The following is a 23,470-nucleotide window of genomic DNA, read 5'->3' as shown; positions in this document are numbered from 1 at the left end:
TTTCTCTGGATTAAGGACTAGCGATTGTGACAGGGCTTTTATACTTCTGAGTGGATGTGATAACCCAATAATTATTTAATCTACTGGCTAACTGGTAGTTCTAGATATTTTTCCAAAACTCTCTAACATTGAAAATTACTACTTCCTACATTATGATATAAAAACGTTTTTCTTAACATGAAGTATAGTTCATTCTTCTTTGCATGGATTTGTAGAACAGTTACAAGCACTCTAATGATCACCATTACCTCTTTCTTAGCTTCTTTTTTTGGATCATAATCACTATCATTTCCATCCATTGGGTGTGTTTCTTCCACATCATCATCACTGAGAAGAAACAAAGATTAGTAAACTTAATTCCCTTTTTATTCTATTCCGGGAGTTTATTAAATTGCAATATACCTTGCTAATAATTTCACTAGACATTTTCCAAAAAAACAAGAGTGTCCTTGGGAAGATTACCTCCTATAATTTAGACTGCTGTATTGTTTAGAAACATTTATCTTTTGGGGTATATAGAATCATGTTAGCAAACATGTATACCGAAAAAACAGAGACCCAATAGGATAGATATTTAGAAAGAATACCATTTGAGAAAGAGAACACATATATTAATTTGATATAGTACTGATTATTTCATCTCTCCAGTTGGAGGATAAAGATAAACACCAGTAAGCAGAATGGTTTTATACCACCAGAAACATACAGCTACAATAATGCGGACTTCAGTTAGTCAGGTAATGGTGCTCAGGCAATTATGGAAAAAGCATGTTCTAGAGAGTGTGTTTCTTAATGTATTCTAAATATATGTACTGACTATATCAGTACTAAAAGGAAGCACTTGCAAGTAGAGTTAAACACAGCTCACGTACAACACAGTTGTCTGCTGGCTACAATTAACAGTTAAAGAAAAGTCCTTACTATTAAGATTTCTGATCACTCAACTCTTCCTGCCAGAGACAAAACATCTTGAATGGAAGGTTACATTACATTTACATTTACAATGTGTTGTAATAATTTTTCTGCCTTAGGAAGTGTAAACAATTCAGTAAGTGTCCTAACAATGTAACTATATAAAGGCATCCAACCTACCTGTCACCCTGATTATGTCTATTGGCTAGTACGAGCCTGGCGATCCATCAAGCTTGTCCTGGATCGAGTTTTTTTCCAGGAATAGTAGTATTTTACAAGGCTAGCAATTGTCTTATCTGGAAGCTTGAAAAAAAAAAGTCATGTTAATTTCAGCAAATTTAATTCACAAATTCTGATTAACAGAATGAATAATATTTCTGATACTATTCTTTGATACTTAAAGGCATAGATGAAAAATATTTTCATGGGTATATTTATGAATTATAGAACTAAAAAGTACTGTTACAGCCATAGTAACGCACCACACCCATGTCATCGACATTTCTGAATATTCCTATTTGTTCCAAGAAGAAAGGGGAGACAACAGTATCACAAACATGGTAAACATCTGTTCCCAGCACAACATTAGCTTTCGGTATTTGTTTTTCTTAAGGAGTTACTCTTCTCTTCCCACCTCTGTAAGTTGAAATTTTAAAACTAATAATTAACATGCCTCAAAATTTACCAATTTAAAATGTACAATGCAGTGGTTTCTAGCATATTCACTAAGTTCTGCAAACATCACTACGTAATTCCAGACATTTTCCCAAGTTCAAAAAGAAACATTAGTAGTCATCCTCTGGTCTTCCCTTACCCCAGTCTCTGGCAACAAGTAATCTACTTTCTATTTCTATGGATTTGTCTATTCTGGACATTTCATATAAATGGGCTCATATACTATATGACTTTTTATGCCTGGCTTCTGTCACTTAGCATCACGTTTCAAGAAAAGTTGTTCAATTTTCAACAATGAATTTTTTAAATTATTGTCTTAACTATAGGTTTTAAGATGATAAATAATAAAATCAGACTGTAGCTACCAAATAAAGTCTCTGGGTATTAAAATGACTAATCATCATGCACTGATTTGTCATACTGGCAAACAAGGACACATACACCCAATCAATAAGGCTCTCTTTACTACTTAGATATATTTGCAAACATTATCTAATTTTCATCCATTCAGGTTAAGAGATTCTAATGCAGCAGCTTCTCAGGTTTATATTCTTTTGACACAATACTAAAAATTTAAAAACTAGAAATCAAGAGTTTTTCTCCTTAAAAACAATAGTGCCTGTATAATATTAAAATACAGAATTTTTTAAAATTGATTTTCATATCCAAAAGAATATATTAGAAAACCCTAATGTTAAAAAATGAAAACATTTAAACTAAAAATGAAATTGTGATTTTCTTCCTAGAACCACATTTAATACACATATATTTAAATCATAACAAAAAATTATGATGAAATAGTACAAAACTGTCATGCAGTTGAGTGGTTATCAAAAATAGGGTATATAAAGGGATTCCTGGGTGGCTCAGTTGGTTAAGCGGCTGCCTTTGGCTCAGGTCATGTTCTCAGGGTCCTGGGATCGAGTCCCATATCGGGCTCCTTGCTCCGTAGGGAGCCTGCTTCTTCCTCTGCCTCTACCTGCCACTCTGCCTGCCTGTACTCTAACTTTCTGACAAATAAATAAATATTAAAAAAAAAAATAAGAGTATATACAAATATATAGATATCTGATATAGGTATCAAATATATAGGTATCAAATACTTTTAAACATTAAAATTAGACTGAAAACTTTTTTGTTTTTAAGAATTGGGAAGTGTTTAATAATAGCAAATCTTTCAGGCACAAATTACAGTAAAACTAAAATTACCATACCATTTGCTGAATCCTGTGAAAGCTCTTCCCATGAAAACTAAAGACTTGTTCAAACAGGACTTTATCTTCCACTGTCCACTCATCTGGAAAGGGAGTGAAATTAGGGAGATCAGCAAGGGACTTCTCAATGTTATGTTTATGCCAGAACAACATGCCAAGAGCCTTTGAAGAGAAATCATTCCCCTTTGGTTTTAATGGACTTATGTTCCATCACACTTAAGAGAGTTAAACACAAATTAGGTTAAAATCTTAAGCCCATGACTTCAACTGAAGATACACTCACAGTTTAGAGCTTTTAATCAGGGATGCCCAGGTAGACCTCATTTATTTATCTCTTTTAAATCAGGGCCTCAGAACAGTGAATGTTCTTACATACCACATTTGCTGCATAATCTAGGAAAAACAGTGAACTGAAGAGAGTGACTATAATTACTAAAGCAGGTTTGTTGACTCGTATTAAGACTGACCCATATTTACTCATTTGTCAATGTGTGGAGAAAACATGCTAAAAGGAAAAATGTCCAGTAAATATTTGAAGAAAACTATCAATCATAATATTAAACTAGAAGTGCTCAATTGAAATGTAGTAGAGAAATATTTGTTTTAACCTTTTAGAAGTACCATGGGCTGAACAGTTCCAAGGAGTACCTCAATGCAATCTTAATAATATGTACCACATATATTTCTTAAAGTTCTTTATTATCATAATGCATAGAAAGAATCATTATGAGGCATATTGATAACTTCAATGACTTTATCACCAAATCATAGTAGAACCCAAAATAGGGAATTTCTAACCTTCCATAACCTTCCCTTCTATTGTTAAGTTGTAGGTCTTTATCTTTCCTATAAGGTATCAAGTACTAATTTCATTTTTAAGAAGAGATTCAGCAACTTTTCAAATAATGCATTTTAAAATTATTTTCTGTACTTCAGTAACACTCCTTTAAAATGAACATGAAAATAAACATATGTGCAGTCACATTTTAAAGGATTAACATCTCAAACAAATATTAAACAGAAAGCCAAAAATTAAAAACAAAATAATCAAAGGCTTCAAAATTCACAAAAAAATTAACTATGTTTAGATAAACATCTCAATTTCTAGAAATGACTTTGTATTATTTAGCCATGGTAATGACTATAAAATTAGCTCTTAATAGTGCATATTACAGATAATTCAATTTACTATTACTTATGATAAAGGTTGATCTAATAATTAGTTGAAAACATTTAAGAATCTATATTTCATTTTTCTTTTTTCATGTTCTTCATTCCTTCACTACAAGGGATAATGAACCATATGCCCCAAATAGATCTTCTTTTAAAATTATCTAATTAAAAAAAAGCCCCCCCAAGTAAATTAAAGAATTAAAAATTAAATTTAAGAAAAGCCCTTCATAAGTTATTTCATTCAAAATTGAGAAGTCTTAAATACTAAATAAAAAGTTTAACTTCTAGGTCTTTCAGATTAAAAGATCAGAGAGAACTGGGGTGCCTGGATGGCTCAGTGGGTTAAGCCTCTGCCTTGGGCTCAGGTCATGGTCTATGGATTCTGGGATGGAGTCTCGCATCGGGTTCTCCGCTCAGCAAGGAGCCTGCTTCCCTCTCTCCCTCTGCCTGCCTCTCTGCCTACTTGTGATCTCTCTCTCTCTCTCTCTGTCAAATAAATAAATAAAATTTTTTAAAAAATCAGAGAGAATTACCTGTACTCAAAAAAAAAAAAAAATTCCCTTTTTGGTTAGCATTTGCCAGAATAATCTAAAGGCTTTGAGATACTTTTAAAACGCAAAGCAGAATAAGAAACAGAGGTATTGAGAGAAAAATATTCAAGCCCTTGAGATGAACAATGTTTACAATAAAAGCAAAATCCCTAAATTTAAAAGGTCAGACTTTACTAGGCTTCTTATGTTATCTATAAAATTGGTGGAACCGCAATTTCTTAGGATAGAACCAACCAGATGTTCTTTGGTTTTGTTAAGTACTGAGGCAAGCTTTAATACTAAAATGTTTCTCTACATACCTGTTCCACATTGTACCCATGTTTCTCCTTTGCAATTGCAATATATTCATCCACTGCAATGAAACAATGTTATATAACTATATTTACTTCAGGTGCGCAGGGCTTTTTTTTTTTTTTTTTTAAACAAAGCAAAATAAAAATATTATATTCCAGGGCTCTTCCAGGGAAAAGTCATTTTCCATGAAATGTTACAAAAAAAGACTTCAATTTCTATAATCAGGAGCAGAGCCTTCCTTGATTTAAAATTTTACTTAGTATGATTTATTTCTAAGATTATATAGCACATACTTATTAAATTCAATGCCATTTAACTATTTTTGTATACAAAAAAGAATAGTCTGTACATAGTCAATAGAACCTAACTACCGTGTAGAATATTAGATAATTTCTTCATTTTTCTGTTAGTCTTTATTTGAAGAGATTTAGCTGCTTCAGATCCCATCTCATAGTAAGAGTTGACCCAAAGCCTTTACCTTCCCACTTCTGACTGCTGTACAAAGGATGTTTTATCTATGGTTCTGTCAGCTATACTTAATAATGACATGTTCAAGTATGCTTCAGTAGCCCTAAATTTTCTTCAGCTCTTCTTGCAAGCTATACATAAGGTATCTGAATATTCCATTTTTATTCAACATCCGTATGTAATCAAGCCAAAAAACTACTTAGATAAGCACAGCTTCAATGATGAGGTACTAGCTATTTTAAGGCCTTATTTCTGAGAAGTCTGCCAGACTGTTTTACGTGAAATTCATATAGTCATTCCTGTTTGATCCTTTTTAAAAGTTTATATATAAAGTGCATATATATATGGCATATTTGGAGAAGCAGAGGTTAAGAATTCTGATCCCAGAACAGCTAGTCTATCAAGGCTTGATTCTCAGCCTTGTTGTGAGTTTTTTGACTATAGGCAATTAACTCTTCCTTTCTGTACCTTACTTTTATCACTCTAAAACAGTACCTTCTTCCTAGGATTAAATGAGATATATTATAATCAACTGTTTAGAATAACACATGGTATATTTTAGGTACTTTATATGAGTTTGCTATTACTATTAGTCAATGTTAAGATAATTTAATATATAAAAATGATATTATAACAATAATGCTGTTAGAATAGTAACTATTTTTGATGGATGCTATTATAGTTCCCTAAGACTATAAACTTTTGAAGAAAATCCAAATATTGTCTTTTGTTTAGAATTTAAATACATAGTACTTAAACATAAGATAGGCCTAAATATATGCTGTTTTTAACAAAAATGTCCTACAGTCCTATAAGTAGAAGGCTAAACAATACCATTCAATCTATGGTTTCCAACTTTGGCTGTGCATTAGAATCAGTGGGGGAGCTTTTAAAAAGGAAGCTCAGGAGCACCCAGCTGTATCGGTCGAAAGAGAATGCAACTCTTGATCTTGGAGTCACGAGTTCAAGCCCCATGTGGGGTACAGAGATTACTAAAAAATAAAGTCTTTAAAGACAAATGAATGAATAAAATAAAAAAATTAAAAGTTAAGTCCAGACTCCAACCCTTAAGATTCTGATTTAATTGGTTTGAGATAGACACTAGACATCAGCACTGTCTTTTAAAAGTTCCTCCACATGATTCTAGTGCACAGCCAGAGCTGAATCCACTGCCCGATATCTTTGGTCTAGAATATTCTACATGGGCACCACACAATCAGGATATGCTAGCTTTCTAAATTTTATTTTCTACCTTCTTAAGAAATGCACCACTGTACAAAACAGTGGTAGGACAGCAGAAGCCAGTGATACCCTGATGCTCAGTTTATGAATGAAAACCTTTGCCATGTAACAAGAACTGAACCAGAGAAACCTGATAATCTCCCTCAGGTTTCTCAGTATACAGTCCCAGGCCAAATGTACAATTTTGTGTTTTCTGTTAAGAATGCCTCAAGGGCATGTAATTCCTAGATTACCAGCTAGACCTCTTGCTGGTATTCCCAAACTGTCAAATAGGAAGAATTATCAGGTATGCAGCATCATACTCAATTTTCAATTTTTAGTTCTCTTATTGCATCAAGAAGTACGCTTAGCTTACTATTCACATGACATACAGAACATCATTAATTTTCATAGGACTAAATAAACCATTATGGGACATCTCTAAGATTTCGTAAATATTTTTAGAAGACAAGATTATTTTACAGCTGCAAGAATAGCTGTGCAGTGGTTTTCTGTTTGTCTAATTAACAAATTCAAAAATAACTGAATGGAGGGGTGGGGATCTTAGTTTTGTTACCTGCACGTTTCCTATATCTGATGTGCCGCAAAGGATCAGGTCCGCTACATCACATTGAAGTCTAAAGCCACACCATGATTCAAGAAGTGCATGGTCAATGATCCAGAAGGTCTCCGTCCAGAAATGGAGAGCTCAAAGATGACCTGATTGGTGGCTGCTGAAGTCAGTTCTTTCCCCTTTCCTCTTTAAAATGGTAATGATAGTGGGCTCTCTGAAGTTTGAAGGCATTTCTTTACAGCTCCATATACTGAGGAAAAGCCTGTGCAGATGTCTACATAGTAACTCCCTCCCCTGCTTGAGGATTTAAGCAGCAATGCCACCAGATCCTAGGTATTTTCAGTCTTCCTGGGCCTGACACAAATTGGAATGATCAACCCACTATCTTTCAAAAGGAAAAACATTCTAATATAACAACCTCCATCAAAAAACAAAACAAAGACAAACTGTTTTCTTATGAGAATCTCAATGACCCAAAACAAATATAAGTTGTATTTTGAATTGGTTGATAGAATCCTATTGACATAAACATTCAATTTCAGAAAACTTACACTTAGCATCTGGGATACTGTGATATGGTGACCACACAAGCATTCCTCCATTATCTTTATCTGTGTACTTTGTAGCACCTAGGGAAAAAAATTCATTACTTTAAATATGATGGATTTTACGTACATTTAAAATTAAGCATAAGCAGAGAGTTCCAGAGGACAGGAATACAAAAAAAAAAAAAAAAAAAAAATAAGCATAAACAAAGTAAATTTTTTCCTATTTTAGTACAGTACCTGCAAGAGGACAAAGAAACCAAGTACAAGGAAACAGAAGAAAAACAGATTTTACATTAAATATACTAAGTATTTCATTTATAGAATTGAAGAAAATTTCACAAAGACTGAAGTTAACCCCATTTAAATTAAAAAGAAAGACTTTCTTAAATACACTATAAAGCCCTATTTCTTTTTTTTTTTTTTTTAAAGATTTTATTTGGGGTACCTGGGTAGCTCAGTGGGTTAAGCCTCTGCCTTTGGCTTAGGTCATGATCTCAGGGTCCTGGGACTGAGCCCCGCATTGGGCTCTCTCCTCAGCAGGGAGCCTGCTTCCTCCTCTCTCTCTCTCTCTCTCTCTCTGTCTGCCTCTCTGCTTACTTGTGCTCTCTGTCAAAAAAATGAATAAAATCTTAAAAGAAAAAAAAAAAGATTTTATTTATTTATTTGACAGAGAGCACAAGTAGGCAGAGAGGCAGGCAGAGAGAGAGGAGAAAGCAGGCTCCTTGCTGAGCAGAGAGCCCGATGTGGGGCTCGATTCCAGGACCCTGGGATCATGACCCGAGCCAAAGGCAGAGGCTTTAACCCACTGAGCCACCCAGAGGCCCCTATAGCCCTATTTCTTGACAGGTAATACATTTGATTTAACCTTCTAAACATTATTTGTGAGTCATTAAAAATTCTGACTTTTAAAACTAGAGAATACCTCAGGTGGTAAGTTATATCTGTTTGCCCCATAACTAAATGGGTTAAGACTACCATCATTCAAAAATACTTATATCTGCTTTTTATGTTTTTTATTTAATCTTATTCCTTGTGAGTCTGCCAACTGTTCCTTTTGAGCATTAATTTCACTTATTACAGTTTATATTTATAAAATTATGTGCTCTGTTTAAGAGGAAAACAAAGTCAAAAAATGTAAAAGTTAATAATGCTGTTTTTTTCTTGAAATAATCAAAGTCCACCTCCAAACGCAGAAGCACAACATTACTGTTGCTTATTTCTAACCTGTTATAATCTAAAAAGTCAGAAAAATCAAGCTCTATTAATACTACATCAAGGATAGAGACTGAATGAAAGCCCAACGCAACTGTCCCAGTGCCAAATACATGCCTGTGGGTTCTGTCTTTTAATTACTCGGTGGTCTTTTTCTGGATTCTTTCTAATTCCTAGGTGCATTCAAGTTAATTAAAACTATCAAGAAATGAAGCATTGTTGCTACCTACTTAAACACTTGTCTATGAATGTATCATAATTGACTTTTGTGAGGTATTGATAGCTACCACCAACAAATGGCAAAAATTCCAAAATTACTCATTATTCATAAAACATTAACAGAATTTTGAGGTTAAACTATAATCATTCATAAAGTTATAAGATATTTGGAATAAAGAACACTCACCTCCAGGGGTAAAGGAACTAAGGGTATAACATCAATCTAGAGAAGTTATCTATCCAAGAATAATCTAATATAGTTTAGTAGTTTTTAACTTTTGGAAAATCACTACACATCACTATTGCATATTCAATCAACACACTACAGAAAATTATAATTATATACTGTTAGTGAAAATATGAAGCTAAGATTGTTTAAAAATTGTATGTGTTTTACTCTAGGGAAAAATTTAGGATGGAAAAAAGAGAAATGAGAGAATAGTACCAAAGAATTAGAAAAATCATATTTATATAATGAATCTAAAAGCAAAACCTACTGCATTTTGTCATATCTTTAATAAAGAGGACAAAAATCTAAGACTTTAAAAAAATGCAAAGTAGAAGTATATTATCTAAAATTTATATTCAATGAAAACAAATTTCAAGTTTTTTAAAAACTTCAAAAATAAGATCTATATTAAATTTCTAACCACATAAAATATAAACACAAAAGCAAAACTGGCAGTCACTCAGTGGAAATAAAACAGACATATCCAAGTTGGTCAGAAGTCTTTATCTACTTCTATTTCTAGTGAGTATTCTAAACTTCAATTCTTCAGCATGGGCTTTTTCTTTTTCACAATGAATTATAACAATAAGATAATTTAAATCCTACTTAATAAGGAGTGCAACAAAGAAAGGTTTCCATTAAGTCTCAAGTCTTAAGAGCGTTATCATGCTTAATATTTAAACATATTTCTTGCATCTGATTCTTGCATTACAGAAAATCTTAATTAAAATACCTTCATGAAATATCTCTTCTTACACAGATATAAACTATTTTTTGTATTTTTTCCCCAGAAGATAAACAGTTAGGTTTCCCCCCAAATTCTTAGGACTACAATTAAGGGCCTAGTCTGACAAAAACTGACATCCAAGCTGTGGGGACTAACAGCTCTTCTAACATGGGAGTAGGGGATGCTAATAGGGAGAGTAATAATTGTGTCTAGTAGCAGAAAATGACTAACTAGGCTTTTCACAGTGTTCCTTTTTTTTTTTTTCCCCAAAGATTTTATTTATTTGAGAGAGAAAGAGCACATGAGTGGGAAATGGGGAGAGGGATAAGCAGACTCTCCACTGAGCAGGGATCCCCAAGCAGGGCTCAATCCCAGCACCCTGGGATCATGACCTGAACTGAAGGCAAAGGCTTTAACCCACTGAGCCACCCAGGCATCCCCACATTGTTCTTTTCCTAACGTTGAACTAAACCCCACCATTTTCAATCATGTATGTGTCAGCTAGGCCCAAGGGATGACTGATGTTCACAAGAAATGAGGTATTTTAATATAATGGTTAAGAGTGTAACCATTACAGAGCCAGACTCTAATTCGAATCCAAGCTCTGCCATTTCCAAGCTTTGTCATCTTAGGGAAATTTAGCCATGTTGTCCGTGCCTTAGTGTAATTCTTTAAAAACACTGATGAGGGATGCCAGGATAGCTCAGTCTAACAGTTAAGCACCTGACTATGGAATTCAGCTCAGGTCAGGATCTCAGAGTCCTGGGAGCCAGACCCCACAATGAGTCCCCATGCCAGGCTTCCTACTCAGTGGGGGGTCTGCTTGAGGATTTGTCTCTTCCTCTCTTCCTGGCTCCTCCCAGCCCCACCCCCACTTGCTCCCCAGCTCTCTCCCTAAAATAAATCAATCTCAAAAAAAAAAAAAAAAAAAGGGAAGATGAGAGGACCTACTTCACAGAATTATTAAAAAATTAAATAAATGTATGCAAAGTACCTGGCATACAGTAAGCATTACCTAAACATTATTATTACTAGTATATGCTCACTGTAAGTCCTTTCTTGTTCCATTCAATCTCTACTCTGAAAAGACTTCTTGTCACCTTATCAAATAACACAAACGAATAAAACCTTATGGGGCTCTAACATAAACAGCTAATGCCTTCTCTCACCAATCCCTTCAAAATGAGACTGGATAGCTGAAATGACTTTTTTTTTTTTTTCCTAAAAACTCAGACCTGACTTCTCTCTTATAAAAGGAGAAAGTAACTTGTATTATTTTATTATTAACATATAATGTATTATTTGTTTCAGGGGTATAAGTCTGTAACTCATCAGTCTTACCCAATACACAGGACTCAGCACAACACATACACTGTACCCTTCAGGATGATTTGCATACAATAATTTTATCCTTTCCATTGTAAAAGTTGAAGACAAATTTTATCTCAAGGACTTAAAGTCAATATTTATTTTGCTTTTATGTGTAACTATTTATTTATTTATTTTTAAAAAGATTTTATTTATTTGACAGACAGAGATCACAGGTAGGCAGAGAGGCAGGCAGAGAGAGAGAGAGGAGAAAGCAGGCTCCCTGCTGAGCACAGAGCCTGATGTGGGGCTCGATCCCAGAACCCTGGGATCATGACCTGAGCCGAAGGCAGAGGCTTTAACCCACTGAGCCACCCAGGCACCCCTGTGTGTAACAATATTTAATATTATATCTCAAACCTGTCTGATAACTCAGAAATAATACTGAGGGGATGCTTGGGTGGCTCAGTCAGTTAAGCATCTGTGTTCTGCTCAGGTCGTAATTGAGTCCTGGGATCGAGTCCCACATCAGGCTCTTTACTCAGCAGAGAGCCTACTTCTTCCGCTGCCTGCCACTCTTCCTGCTTGTGTGAGTGTGCTCTCTGACAAATAAATAAATCTTAAAAAAAAAAAATACTGAAAATCAAGCTTGCCTCATCTTTACTTAAGGCATCATAGCTATTACAATTTCAATCAATTATCCTTAGAAGTATCTTATCTTCCAAACAGATGGAAAAAAAAAAAAAAAAACCCAAAACCTAGATAGCAAGCTACCATCATTTTTAAAGACTATGTATTAGCATGACAGTTCTGAAAACAAAATTATTAAACAATTTTTAAAAGTATGAAACACTTAAAAGTTTAATCATTTTGAAATCTTTTAAATACCTTAACTGCAGTTGGTAAGTACATTTATGAGATCAACTGGGAAGAACCAACAACTAAAAAACAAAAATATAATTTTGAGGGGCACCTGGGTTCTGGGATCAAGTTCCACATTGGAATCCCTGCTCTGCAGGGGAGCCTGCTTCTCCCCCTGCGCCTCCTCCCACTTGTTCTCTCACTCTCTCTCTCAAATAAATAAAATCTTTTATAAAAAATAAAAAATAAATAAATCTACTTCTTAGTTTTAGGACATTTAGAATAAGGAGTTCTACGGAAATCATGGGACAAATATCCTATAGGAAAGAACTTAAGGGGTGCCTGGATGGCTCAGTTGGTTTAGCAGTTGCCTTCGGCTCAGGTCCTGATGCTGAGTCCCAGGATGGAGTTCCACATCAGGCTCCCTGCTCAGCAGGGGAGTCTGCTTCTCCCTCTGAGGTCTCCCCTCTCATGCTCTCTCTCCCTTTCATTCTCTCTCTCTCTCTCCAATCAATAAATAACATAAAAAAAAAAAGACCTTAAGTACTGAGAATATTAAGACACACCAAATATTTGTTAAAGTTCTCCCAATTTATGAAGTAGGCTCTCACATATTTAATTCACTACCTTCATATTGGGATAAATAATGACTTTCCAAGTGTTATATAAACATAAGTAAGTTTTATGGGAATTAATTTTCAGAACTTCAGCTTCCCTTTGTGCTCTTCCCCAAGACAATCTGCCTGAGAACCCACCTGCAGTCAGAGCTAGCTGTTCATTCTACTTATGTATGACCTCTTTCACAGATGCCCTTCCCTCACTTACCAAAAAAAAAAAAAAAGGGGGGGGGCAGCTCTTTTACCCCATCCCACATCTAAGAAGAGTATATCACCTAACATTTTAAGACCTCTACAGTGCCAAACGAAGGGTGTCAAGCAAGGCTCTCCTTAAGGCATCATAGCTATTACAATTTCAATCAATTATACATTAATTGTAATAACTCAAACCAAAAGAGACTTAACACTTAGAACCTTATGTTCACAAGAATACATATTACAATGGTAGAGAAATTAGATAGTTGATCAATAAAGCACTTTCAAGCACAAAAATATAAAATTCCATGGGTAAAATCCATGGCAATAAATTTGAAGATAAAAAGGAAAAATGTAAATTTTCATGCTATTCACCTCTCCATACTTCTTATAGATACTATCATATTACTGTAGTATTTATATTTAACTGGATGCATTTAAAACAAGGATATAATGGCTTTATTTCAAAGTCCTAGTATTTTCAATACACTGGAGATTATGTTTTTCAACTATTTTAACATAGCAACAAGTGATGTCAAAAATACACGAGAAAATTTTTTTGAAAATTCTTTTATGGGGGTGCCTGGGTGGCTCAGTCGTTAAGTGGCTGCCTTCGGCTCAGGTCATGATCCCATGGTCCTGGGATCGAGCCCCACATCAGACTCCCTGCTCTGCGGAGAGCCTGCTTCTCCCTCTCCCATTCCCCCTGCTTGTGTTCCCTCTCTTGCAGTGTCGCTGTCAAATAAATAAATAAAATCTTTAAAAAAAGAAAAAGAAAAAAAGAAAGAAAATTCTATTATGAATATACAAGCAAAACATTTTGAAAACCACTGCTTTATAGACATTAATTTTCACCTAATCTAATATGGTTAACATTATCTCCTTGCACAAATCACAAAATAAAGACATGGATACTTCAGGTAGTTTGTCAAGGACACTATATCATATTAGCTAAAAGGCATATGAAAAGAGTTAAGATTTAATCGCCACACAAAACTGCTCTTCCTTGATACACAAATAGGCAGGAGGCACTAAATAAAAGTTGGGAAGTGAAAAGTCTGAAGGGAAAAAAGAAAAAGCACCTAGGAAAATAAATCCCGGGATGCCTGGGTGGATTAAGCATCTGCCTTTCTCAGGTCAAAATACTAGGACTCTGGGATCAAGTCCCACACTGGGCTCCTTACTTAGAAAGAAGTCTGCTTCTCCCTCTGCCTGCCACTCCCCCTGCTTACACTCTGTATCTCTCTTTCTGACAAATAAATAAAATCTTTTTTAAAAAAGAAAAAGAAAGAAAATAATCAAATCCAGTCAGTAAATTTCTATAAAGGCATTCTTTTTTTTTTTTTTAAGATTTTATTTATTTATTTATTTGACAGACAGAGATCACAAGGAGGCAGAGAGGCAGGCAGAGAGAGAGGAGGAAGCAGGCTCCCCGCTGAGCAGAGAGCCCCACTCGGGGCTCGATCCCAGGGGATCACGACCCGAGCCAAAGGCAGAGGCTTTAACCCACTGAACCACCCAGGCGCCCCTCTATAAAGGCATTCTTAGCAATGATGTTAATTAACATAAACTGTTCCTAAAATTATATTCAGTAATTCCAATTTAAATCACAATTCTCGTATTTTCTAAAATACTCATTTTAGTAATTCATTGTTTGATTTCTATCACTATTAATTTCTTCAATAAAAATATCCTAAACACACATACACACATAAATCCCCTTTAATTTTCCTATATTCTGATCATAATAATCTTGGTACCTTGGGAATTTTTCTTCCAAATAAGTTGGTTATGGCTGAATAATCTCCATGAAGGTAGACTGAATGGTTTATGAGACTAAAGATGAAGGTATAGGAAAAGAGAAAAGCAGAGAGAGATACTGACCATTCCTCAATTTCTATCATTAATAAATACCTCTTTTATTAAATATTTCATTTATCAAATATTTTATTATATATTAAATATTTATTAAATATTTTATTAAATATCTTTAATTTCTCACCAAAGTATACTGAATTGATGAAACTTCACCCAATAGCACAACACTTAGAATAAAATAGATGAATGGCACTGTATTGAAAGGCATAGAGGTTCAATATTTACTTTTAAAAAAAAGTGTCTAACAACTGATAATCTACATTTGCTTGACAAGATTTGCTTATAATGGTTATAGGAAAGCCTATCCAGGTTTAAGTGATAACTGGTTTTAGTTGTGTCCCTAGGTTCAGTATTCTTCTGCAGATTAAGGAAAAAATTTACACATGAATTTTTAAAATGTGACATATATTCTTTTTTTATAAAAAAGATTTTATTTATTTATTTGACAGACAGAGATCACAAGTAGGCAGATAGAGAGAGAGGAGGAAGCAGGCTCTCGCCTAGCAGAGAACCAGATGCCGGTCTCGATTCCAGGACCCTGAGATCATGACCTGAGCGGAAGGCTGAGGCTTTAACCCACTGAGCCACCCAGGTGCGCCAATGACATATATTCTTACCCTAATAGAAAGTGTCAATTATAATCTGTGTAAATAACTTGAAATGACTTTTAAAAATGTAATAATGCAGTGATTTTTTTTTCCACAAATATTCTACTTAGGCTTAAAGTAATAAAAAAAAAATGATGATCAAGTAAACTCCTGGATAATTCAAATAGTGGCCATGTGAAGCTACCTGAAGTGTTCTGCACTTTTAATGAATTATTTTTCAAATTTTGAACTTTATTCTCTATCGTGAAATGAAAACAAAACAAAACAAAAAACCTTTACAGTGATCTAGACCAAGGCATATATAAATTTGTTCCAGCAAAAAGTCTGGTTTTTAAACATAAGACCTCCCAATCAACTGTGTACAGCTGTCTATGAAATATAAATCTATCTAATGGAGCAAAAAAATAGATATGTTTATTAACTTACGAAATAGTTCTGGTTGTTGAATTCTAATTTTTAAGTCAGTTTATTATTTCCCAAAAAAGCAAAATACCAATAAATGCCCCAAGTCATAAAGATATAAATGTATGCAGAATCGTTCGTAATTATCAAATTTGATTTTTACTGAATAACCGCCATATGCCAATCAGGTATTTCTGATAAGAATTCCATGAAGCATTTTTTTATGTCCATTTTACAGCTAGGGAAACTAAGGATCAGGGAAGGTCACTAACTTGCTCAGAGCACAAAAATAAAATACCTGGGAACTGAATTCAGTCTATTTTAAGCCAAAGCATGCTTTTTCCAAGTAACAAGTTAATACCTTGTAATGCGAAAGTGTTATTCACCTACTAGCTACATCAATAAACAAAATTAGTTTCACAAACCATTTAAAATTATTTGAACACCACCAGTACACACACTTGATAGCTTTTGAATAAAATATACTAACAGTTATGTCGTTTGGAAGGCAGCCCATACCCAGTGAGCACTCGAATCACTGGTTTTACCTACTGAAAAACAGACTGCACTAACAATCCTTTTAACACTCATGATTTTACCCTCCCCCTCAGGACAGGAGGATATGTTACCTAAAACGCTTCTGCATTGTGGTAATGGGCAGGGGATGAACAATACCCACCCATCCCTATAACGAAGTAAAGACGCTATCCCTCCCCTCTCCCACCAAAAACCACAATTAAGCCCTATTAATATCTAATACAGAATTCAAAAGCCCGACAGGGGGCAAGATACTGACCAACTGTAAGGGAGAAAGGGGTTAAAAAAAAAAAAAAAGGAGCTCCTTCAAAGTCTATCCAAAGCCTGAACTGAAGAGGGTCTGGGGTGGGGAGAAGGAACACGCTCCACTCCGGGAGGCTCCAGCAAGGGCGCCTCCATATGCGGAACTCTCGCCCAATCCCCGTCCAGGCTGAAATCCCGGGACCGCCAGAGAGCCTGTTTGGAGAAAAGTAGACAGGGAGCCCACAAGCTGGGTTAGCAGAGGACGCTGGAACCTGGCTGCTCGGGGAGAAAATGTCTCCTTGGCAGCTGCTGCCACTGTCCTGTGGTCTGACTTCCTAGGGCTGCCTGGAGGGCGAGGTGTGCCTCTGGCTTCTCCCCACCCCCCTTCCCCATCCCTTTCTCTCCGCGGCTCCTACACTCGCAGAGCCGTCGCGACCAAAGCTACACCACCTAGCTAAAAAGAAAGAAAAAAGAAAATCCCGTGTTCGAGCAGGTCGGCCAAGGTTCGCCCTCAGCTTCGGCCGATGACAGCAGCCCCGGCATCCGCCGCCCTTACTGAGCGCGGCCCTCCGCTCTCCGGGGGCCGGCGGTGTGGCAACTGACATTTGCATGGTTCTTCCCCAAGCAGCCTGCACACCCTCTCCTCCAGCCTCGGCCCAACAGCCGCTCCTTCCCCAGCCTCAGACCCTCGAATCCGCCAAGGGCCGCCTCCCTCTGCTCTCCCAACCTCGCCCCAGGCTCATGGGGACAGAAAGGCGATGCCACGAGCGGGCCAGTGGCCTCTGAAGGAACCATGTTAACCTTGCAATGCACACATCTGCCCACACACCCTGTGTCACAGCCCTGCCAAGCCTGACAGCCTCCCCGCCAGATGCCTGCCCATCCCAACCCCGCATCCCCGCCCAACCGCACACCGTGACCCCTACCTCGGCAGCCCCTCTACCCCTTCCACCCTAAACCATTCCCAGAAAAGGGGAGACAGGGTTTTGCTTAAGCAAATATATCTACCTGGATCAAATTCAGGGATCCGAGCTTGGTATTCAGCTCCGACTCTCATCCCAACATCTGCAAAGCAATGCCAAAAAGAAAAAGGAGAGAGAGAGGAAAGGGGGGGGGGGAGAAGAAAAGAAGAAAAAAAGGAAAAGGAAAAGACACTTAATAAAATATAAAATCTGCTGGAGGGAGGAAAGAAGCGGCGTGTGGATGGGAAGATATTAACTCGGGCACTCCGGGAGATGGCAGCGGATGGGGGCGGGGAGCGGGGGGGGCAGGGCGGAGGATTGGTCGAGGGGCGGGGGGACGGGGGTCGCGGGGGGTGCTGCTGCACTGCACCGGGAGTTCGAGGCTACCGCAGCGCCCGGGCTCCGAGGGGAGGGAGGGCGGGAGCGCGGCGAGGGGAGGGGGCTGGGGGAGGGGAGAGGGAGGGGGGCAGGCGGGCTGGCGGGGAGGAGTTCGAGGCTACCACCGTGCTCGTCGTCGCTACTGCAGCCGCTCTCGGGCTCGGAGTAGTGCAGCCCGCCGTTGGTGGATGAGGCGCCGCCGCCGCCGCCGCCGCCGCCCGCCGGGCTCTTGGCGCTGCCGTTGGCCGATCGATTCTTCCCCAGTAACTCGGGCCCTTTCTCCATCATGCCGGGCATGGTAGAAGAGGGGAGGGGGAAAGGTGAGGGGAAGCGGTAGGCGTCAGGGTGAAGGGGGAGATGGCTTACGAGTGCGGGCGGGAGGGAGAGGAGGAGGAGGAGGAGACGGCGGCAGCGGAGGAGGAGGAGGGTGTTAATATGGAGCCGCCATAACCGCCCCGGTCCGGCAGTAGCGCAGTCGCCTCACAACAACCCGCCCCGGCCCCGCCTCTCTCCCCTCCTCCCTCCGCTAGCCCCGCGCAGTCCCGGGCGCCCCTGTCGGCCGCGCCGCGCTCTACGCCGCCGCCGGTATCACTCCGCCCCGCAGGGAGGTTCCGGCCGCCGGGCGGGGAGGGGCAAAGAGGGGAAGAGGGGGAGGGGCGGGGAAGCCCGGCTCGCCGGCAGCCCTGGCAACCCCAACCGAGCTAATAAAATCGCCGCAGAGAAGCCGCCGCCTCTCCGGCTTCCTTCCTAGGGGGCGCTCTAGCGCGCGGGCGTAGGCGGACAAGAGGGCGTAGGACTCTTTGCCCTCTGGGCGGAAGGAACGCGCCCAGCCTGAGAAAGGGCCGGCGCGATCCGAGGCGCAGAGTCGGGAGAACAGCCTCTCTCTCTCCCTCTCTCTCCCTCTCTCTCCCCGGTGTTTGCGGGTCGGGACGGCCGGGAGGGTCTCGGCGGGAGCGCGGCGGTTTGCTGCTCGTTTTTGCGGCTCCTCCAGCCGCGTCGAGCTGGTGTTGCGCCCGTTCCCGCCCGGGAGCTGGGCTGGGTGGCGGGCCACCCTTAGAGCTCCAAGGCCAGAGTAGCAGACGCGGTCTTGTTGATCTGGACGCTGCAGTTCTGGTGTCTGAATCCCAGATCTGGGGCCTGACTCCCGAGAGAGACTGAGGGTGCCGAGATGAGTTTCCAGCATTGCAGCTGTATTTTGCTAAAAGGTGTCTTGTTAAAAACCTTTCTTCAGTTTTCTCTTCTCACCTTTGCTTTATTTTTATCCATTTTTCGCCTCTACTGTTTTATTGGTTAGAAAGTTGTCACTGGTGAAATAAAATTACGACCGGGGCCTTGTGGACTGGTGCTTGCTCAGTCCTCGCTGACTTGTGGTCAGGGCTTGGAGCAGAGCTGGAGGGAGGGCGGAGTCGCCTAGTGGAGGTGAGGCAAGAGCTGCATTCTGGCAGAGTTTCCAGCCTGGCAGGCTCCGTGCTGTGTAATGCTTTTCTGAATTGCGTTAGGCAGAAGGAATAGGGAACTGCATATTTCCTTCACCCGATTTGAGGATATCTGCTCTGTTCTGGCACTGGGAGCTATTTATGATTTTCTGTTTCTTTCTTCGTTCATTCATTCATTCTTGATTTATTTATTGTTTTTGCTCAGCAGTAAGAATTGAGGACTTCCCGTGAACATCTAGTATGCAACCGTGAACATCTAGTATGCAAATGAATGAAGAGCAGTGTTTGTGATCCAGAGGTAAGGTATTCTCCAAACACTTAAAGGCTGTCCTGAGTAACTCTGTTACAGGTCAGTGCGGAGTGGATCAAAGCAGAAATAAGCATCTCTGGCCAGAGCAAGACTTCACCTAAAGCAGGAATGTCTCAATCAGGAATTGATCCGGGGGAAAAAAAAAAAGCCTGGGAAGTAAATATTTGGCAGGCTCCCTGTCTAAAGGGGAAAGTTTCCTGAGCAGGTTCAAAACACCTATCTTGTTCTGATAGTGGAAATAGATCATACAACTTACAACTTAGATCATACAACTAAACCTTTTATTCTTCTCTTTCTCTCAACAAATACAGTTCTGGATATTATTTTAATTCTTGTATAGTTTTTCTACACTGAGAGAATATCCTGGGCAAATGGAATTAGTAGCCATTTCATTTTCATTGTAAATGAATACACTGGTGTTTTTATTATTATTTTTTTAATTTTAATATATATATTTTTTTGTCTTTTAAACTGCTTTATTAACTACACAATATATACTGAACATCTTGCCATGCAATAGGGGAAAACTCCCTTGCTGACAGAATCTTACATTTTGGGTCAAAATACAACATTGTTAGAAGTTGGTCATAGGAGACCCACAAGAAACATGTAACACCAAAAGGTTGACAATAAAGGTACACTGAGAACATTAACTTTAGGAAGGTGTGTCTTCCTATTAACTTCAGGAAAAACGTCAGGATTCAAGGCATAAAGCAAAACTCATCATGATGGTCATGGTGAGGAGGTCTGTGCTAACTGCCCGCAGACTATGACTGAACAACTGCTTTTCAGTCAGCTTTTCAGTCAGCTGTCTCATCTCCTCCCCAATCCTTTCCATATTCTCCTCTCTCGTTCTTCCCTGTGGTTCTCCAAGCCTCTGAATCATGTCCCATCTATACTGCTGGATGGGCTGCCTAACACGGAACCGCCTACGATTTACTCTAGGCATACAATATTGACCAGCTTCCAAAGGGAGGGCCAAAGGCTCCTTTTCATCCTTTTTTTCATTTTCCTGTTTGGCATTCTCCACGTTGAGATTTTTTACTGCTTGTTCCTCTTTGGACGCCATTGCCCCTGGGCCTATCCTTGCAGTCTCCTCCTCCTCCCCCCGATTCTCGCGGAGAGTGCGCCGCCGCGACACTTAGACCTGCACACCTGCTTCCCCTCCGCGTCTGACTCTTCGGGACCGCTTCTGGCCCGCACGGCCACCGGGTGTAGACACCGAGAAGTGAGCGAGCGAAGGCCAGCTCTGATGCTGCAGCCTGGTGTTTTTATTTTTATGCGCAAACTTCCAAAGAACATGATTCAGCATCTCTGGTCCTGTAATGCAAAGGCTCGACCATGAACTAAGTGAATTCATGAAAAGTAAATGTCGCTCTGATTCCCTTTGGCCAGCATGCTTCCTAACTCCTCAACTTTGCAACACTTTCAGCCTCTTTTCTATTGAAAGGAATTTCTGCTTATAGATCAAGGATTAAAACGTTTTAATTTGGGGACTTTTGTACTTATTTCTAATGATTAGTAAAACCCTTAAAGAAGATTCCACACTTCTCTCGAGTGCAACAAAGGGGACAGAACGCATTCCACTCGTGGGAGAAGAACCTCAGGGATGGGGGCTTTTCTTTCTGTTTTGCCCCAAAGAAAAGGAGAACACCTGAAGCTGACCTGCTTCTGAAAAAGAATAAGGCCTTAAAATGATTTCCGAACAGTTAATAAGAACAGTATGAAATTAGGAAAAGCCTAAGAAGAAAATTCTGCGGATGTCAATAAGGTTAGAGGACATGAATCTGGTCAAGGAAGAAGAAAGCTTTAAGAAAGAATTAATAATGTCCAATGATGAAGAATCATGAGAAGGGTTTAAGAAAAGGTCTCTGGATTTGTTAACAAACAATATTTTGTTTGTTTGACTGCTTTTTTACTGTATTAAAAAAATTTCTTACTGTTTTCATTGCAGTTTAAATTTGGAAGAGATATATCTCATAGTTCTAATATCAAAAGATATCAGAGGAAAAGCTTCACTATTGTACTGGATATCCCAGCAAAAAAAAAAAAAAAAAAAAGGCAAGGAAAAAAATTTACAAGGATTGTTTTGTTTTGATTTGTTTTGTTTTTAATTTATTTGAGAGAGCCAGAGAAAGAGCATGAGTTTGGGGGAGGGGCAGAGGGAGAGAGAAAAGCAGACTCTTCACTGAGCAGGGAACCTGACTTCAGTCTTGATTCCAGGACCCTGAGATCATGAGCTAAAGATAGACACTTACCTGGCTGAGCCACCCAGGTGCCCCCCACAATGTATAAGGATTGGAAAGAAATTAATTTGTTAACTGGAGAAAAATGATAGGCTGTATATATAATTATAATCTATAAATCTTTAGTATTAATACTGAATTTAGCAAGTTGCTGGATATAGTCAGTATATAAAGAGCAATGATGTTTTAAAATACTAGCACTAAACAATTAGAAAATGAATTTTTGAAACTGATAACATATGAATGAATGCATCAGAAATATCAAATATCTAGTGTATTAGCTTTCTATGATAGCTGTAACAAATTATCACAAAGTCAAGTGGTTTAAAATAAACTGTCAAAAAAAAATAAAATAAAATAAACTGTCATACTTCTGGACACCAGAAGTCTGAAATCAAAGTGTCAACAGGGCTACACTCGCTACAGAGGCTTTAGGGAGAATCTGTTCCCTGCCTTTTCCCATTTCTGGTGTCTGTTAGCATTTCTTGGTTTGAAGCTGCATCACCCGATCTCGGTCTCCATCTTCACATTGCCTTCTCTTCTGTGTGTGTCATGAATTTTCCCCTTCCTCTATTATATAAAGACACTGATAGCATTATGATCCATCTGGATAATCTAGGATTATCTCCTTGTCTCAAGAGCCTTAACTTAATCACATCTCCAGAGACCCTTCTTCCAAATAGGGTGACATTTATAGGTTCCAGGGATTAGGACCTGATATTTGGGGGGCACCATCTAACACATGGCACCTAGGAATAAATCTTAATGAAAGGTGTATTAGGACACTATACTGAAAATTATATTTTTCAAAGAAATTTAGAGAAGATCCAAATAACTGGTCAGATGCAGTATGCTCATGGATTGGAAAATTCGATATTGTAAAAATGTCGGTCTCCCAGTTGATCAGTGGATTTAGTCTAATCCCTATTAGCATCCCAGCAGATTGTGTGTGTGTCATTTGACAAGCTAAAATTTAAATGGAAATTCAGAAGATCAAGAACAGCCAAGACAATCTGGAGGAAGAGCGAAGTTGGAGAATTTATAGTACCAGGTGTTAGAAAGAAGACCAGTGGAACTAAATAGAACTCTTGCGAATGTTTTATTTATGCAAAGGTGACACTGTACTAATGTGGAGAAAACAATGGATGCTTTGATAAATGTTGCTGGATCAACTGAATGTCTATGTGAAAAACAAAAAACGTTGATGCCTACTCATACTAAAAATAAAAGCAAAAAAAAAAAAAAAAACCTCTAAATAGATTGTGGACCTAAAAGTTAAAGGTAAAATAAGTCTTTTAGGAAATACCATGGTTTATTGTCTTATAACATTGGATAATCAAATTATTTCTTAAATAGTACATAAAAAGCATGAGGAAAATATTGAGCATTCCAGGTACAGAAAATAGTACGGGGAACACTTGACTAGCTCAGTCAGTAGAACATGCAACTCTTGATTTCAGGGTTGTGAGTTC

The 23,470-nt window shown here is 38.4% G+C and overlaps 1 protein-coding gene and 1 pseudogene across 2 annotated transcripts in view; both read right to left on the bottom strand.

The window, feature by feature from the left end:
• The window catches only part of LOC309849383 (REST corepressor 3-like), a 50,541-nt gene extending 31,895 nt beyond the window's left edge, over positions 1-18,646 (bottom strand). Inside the window, 8 exon segments of the mRNA XM_082701876.1 lie at positions 249-327; positions 1,093-1,122; positions 1,124-1,215; positions 2,802-2,963; positions 4,825-4,877; positions 7,634-7,711; positions 17,675-17,731; positions 18,129-18,646. Coding sequence (XP_082558002.1) covers positions 249-327; positions 1,093-1,122; positions 1,124-1,215; positions 2,802-2,963; positions 4,825-4,877; positions 7,634-7,711; positions 17,675-17,731; positions 18,129-18,303 — 726 coding nt within the window. The 5' untranslated portion in view covers positions 18,304-18,646.
• Positions 18,647-19,702: 1,056 nt separating this feature from the next.
• LOC309849382 (protein BEX1 pseudogene) lies at positions 19,703-23,228 on the bottom strand (annotated as a pseudogene). The gene has a single exon. The product of its transcript is annotated as a protein BEX1 pseudogene (transcript).
• Between the last annotated feature and the right edge of the window lie 242 nt (positions 23,229-23,470).

The sequence above is a fragment of the Mustela nivalis genome (assembly GCF_964662115.1).
Source record: "Mustela nivalis genome assembly, chromosome: 16".
In the NCBI taxonomy this organism is placed as follows: domain Eukaryota; kingdom Metazoa; phylum Chordata; class Mammalia; order Carnivora; family Mustelidae; genus Mustela; species Mustela nivalis.
Note: the sequence above shows the minus strand (reverse complement) of the source record. Positions and strands in the feature narration are given on the sequence as shown.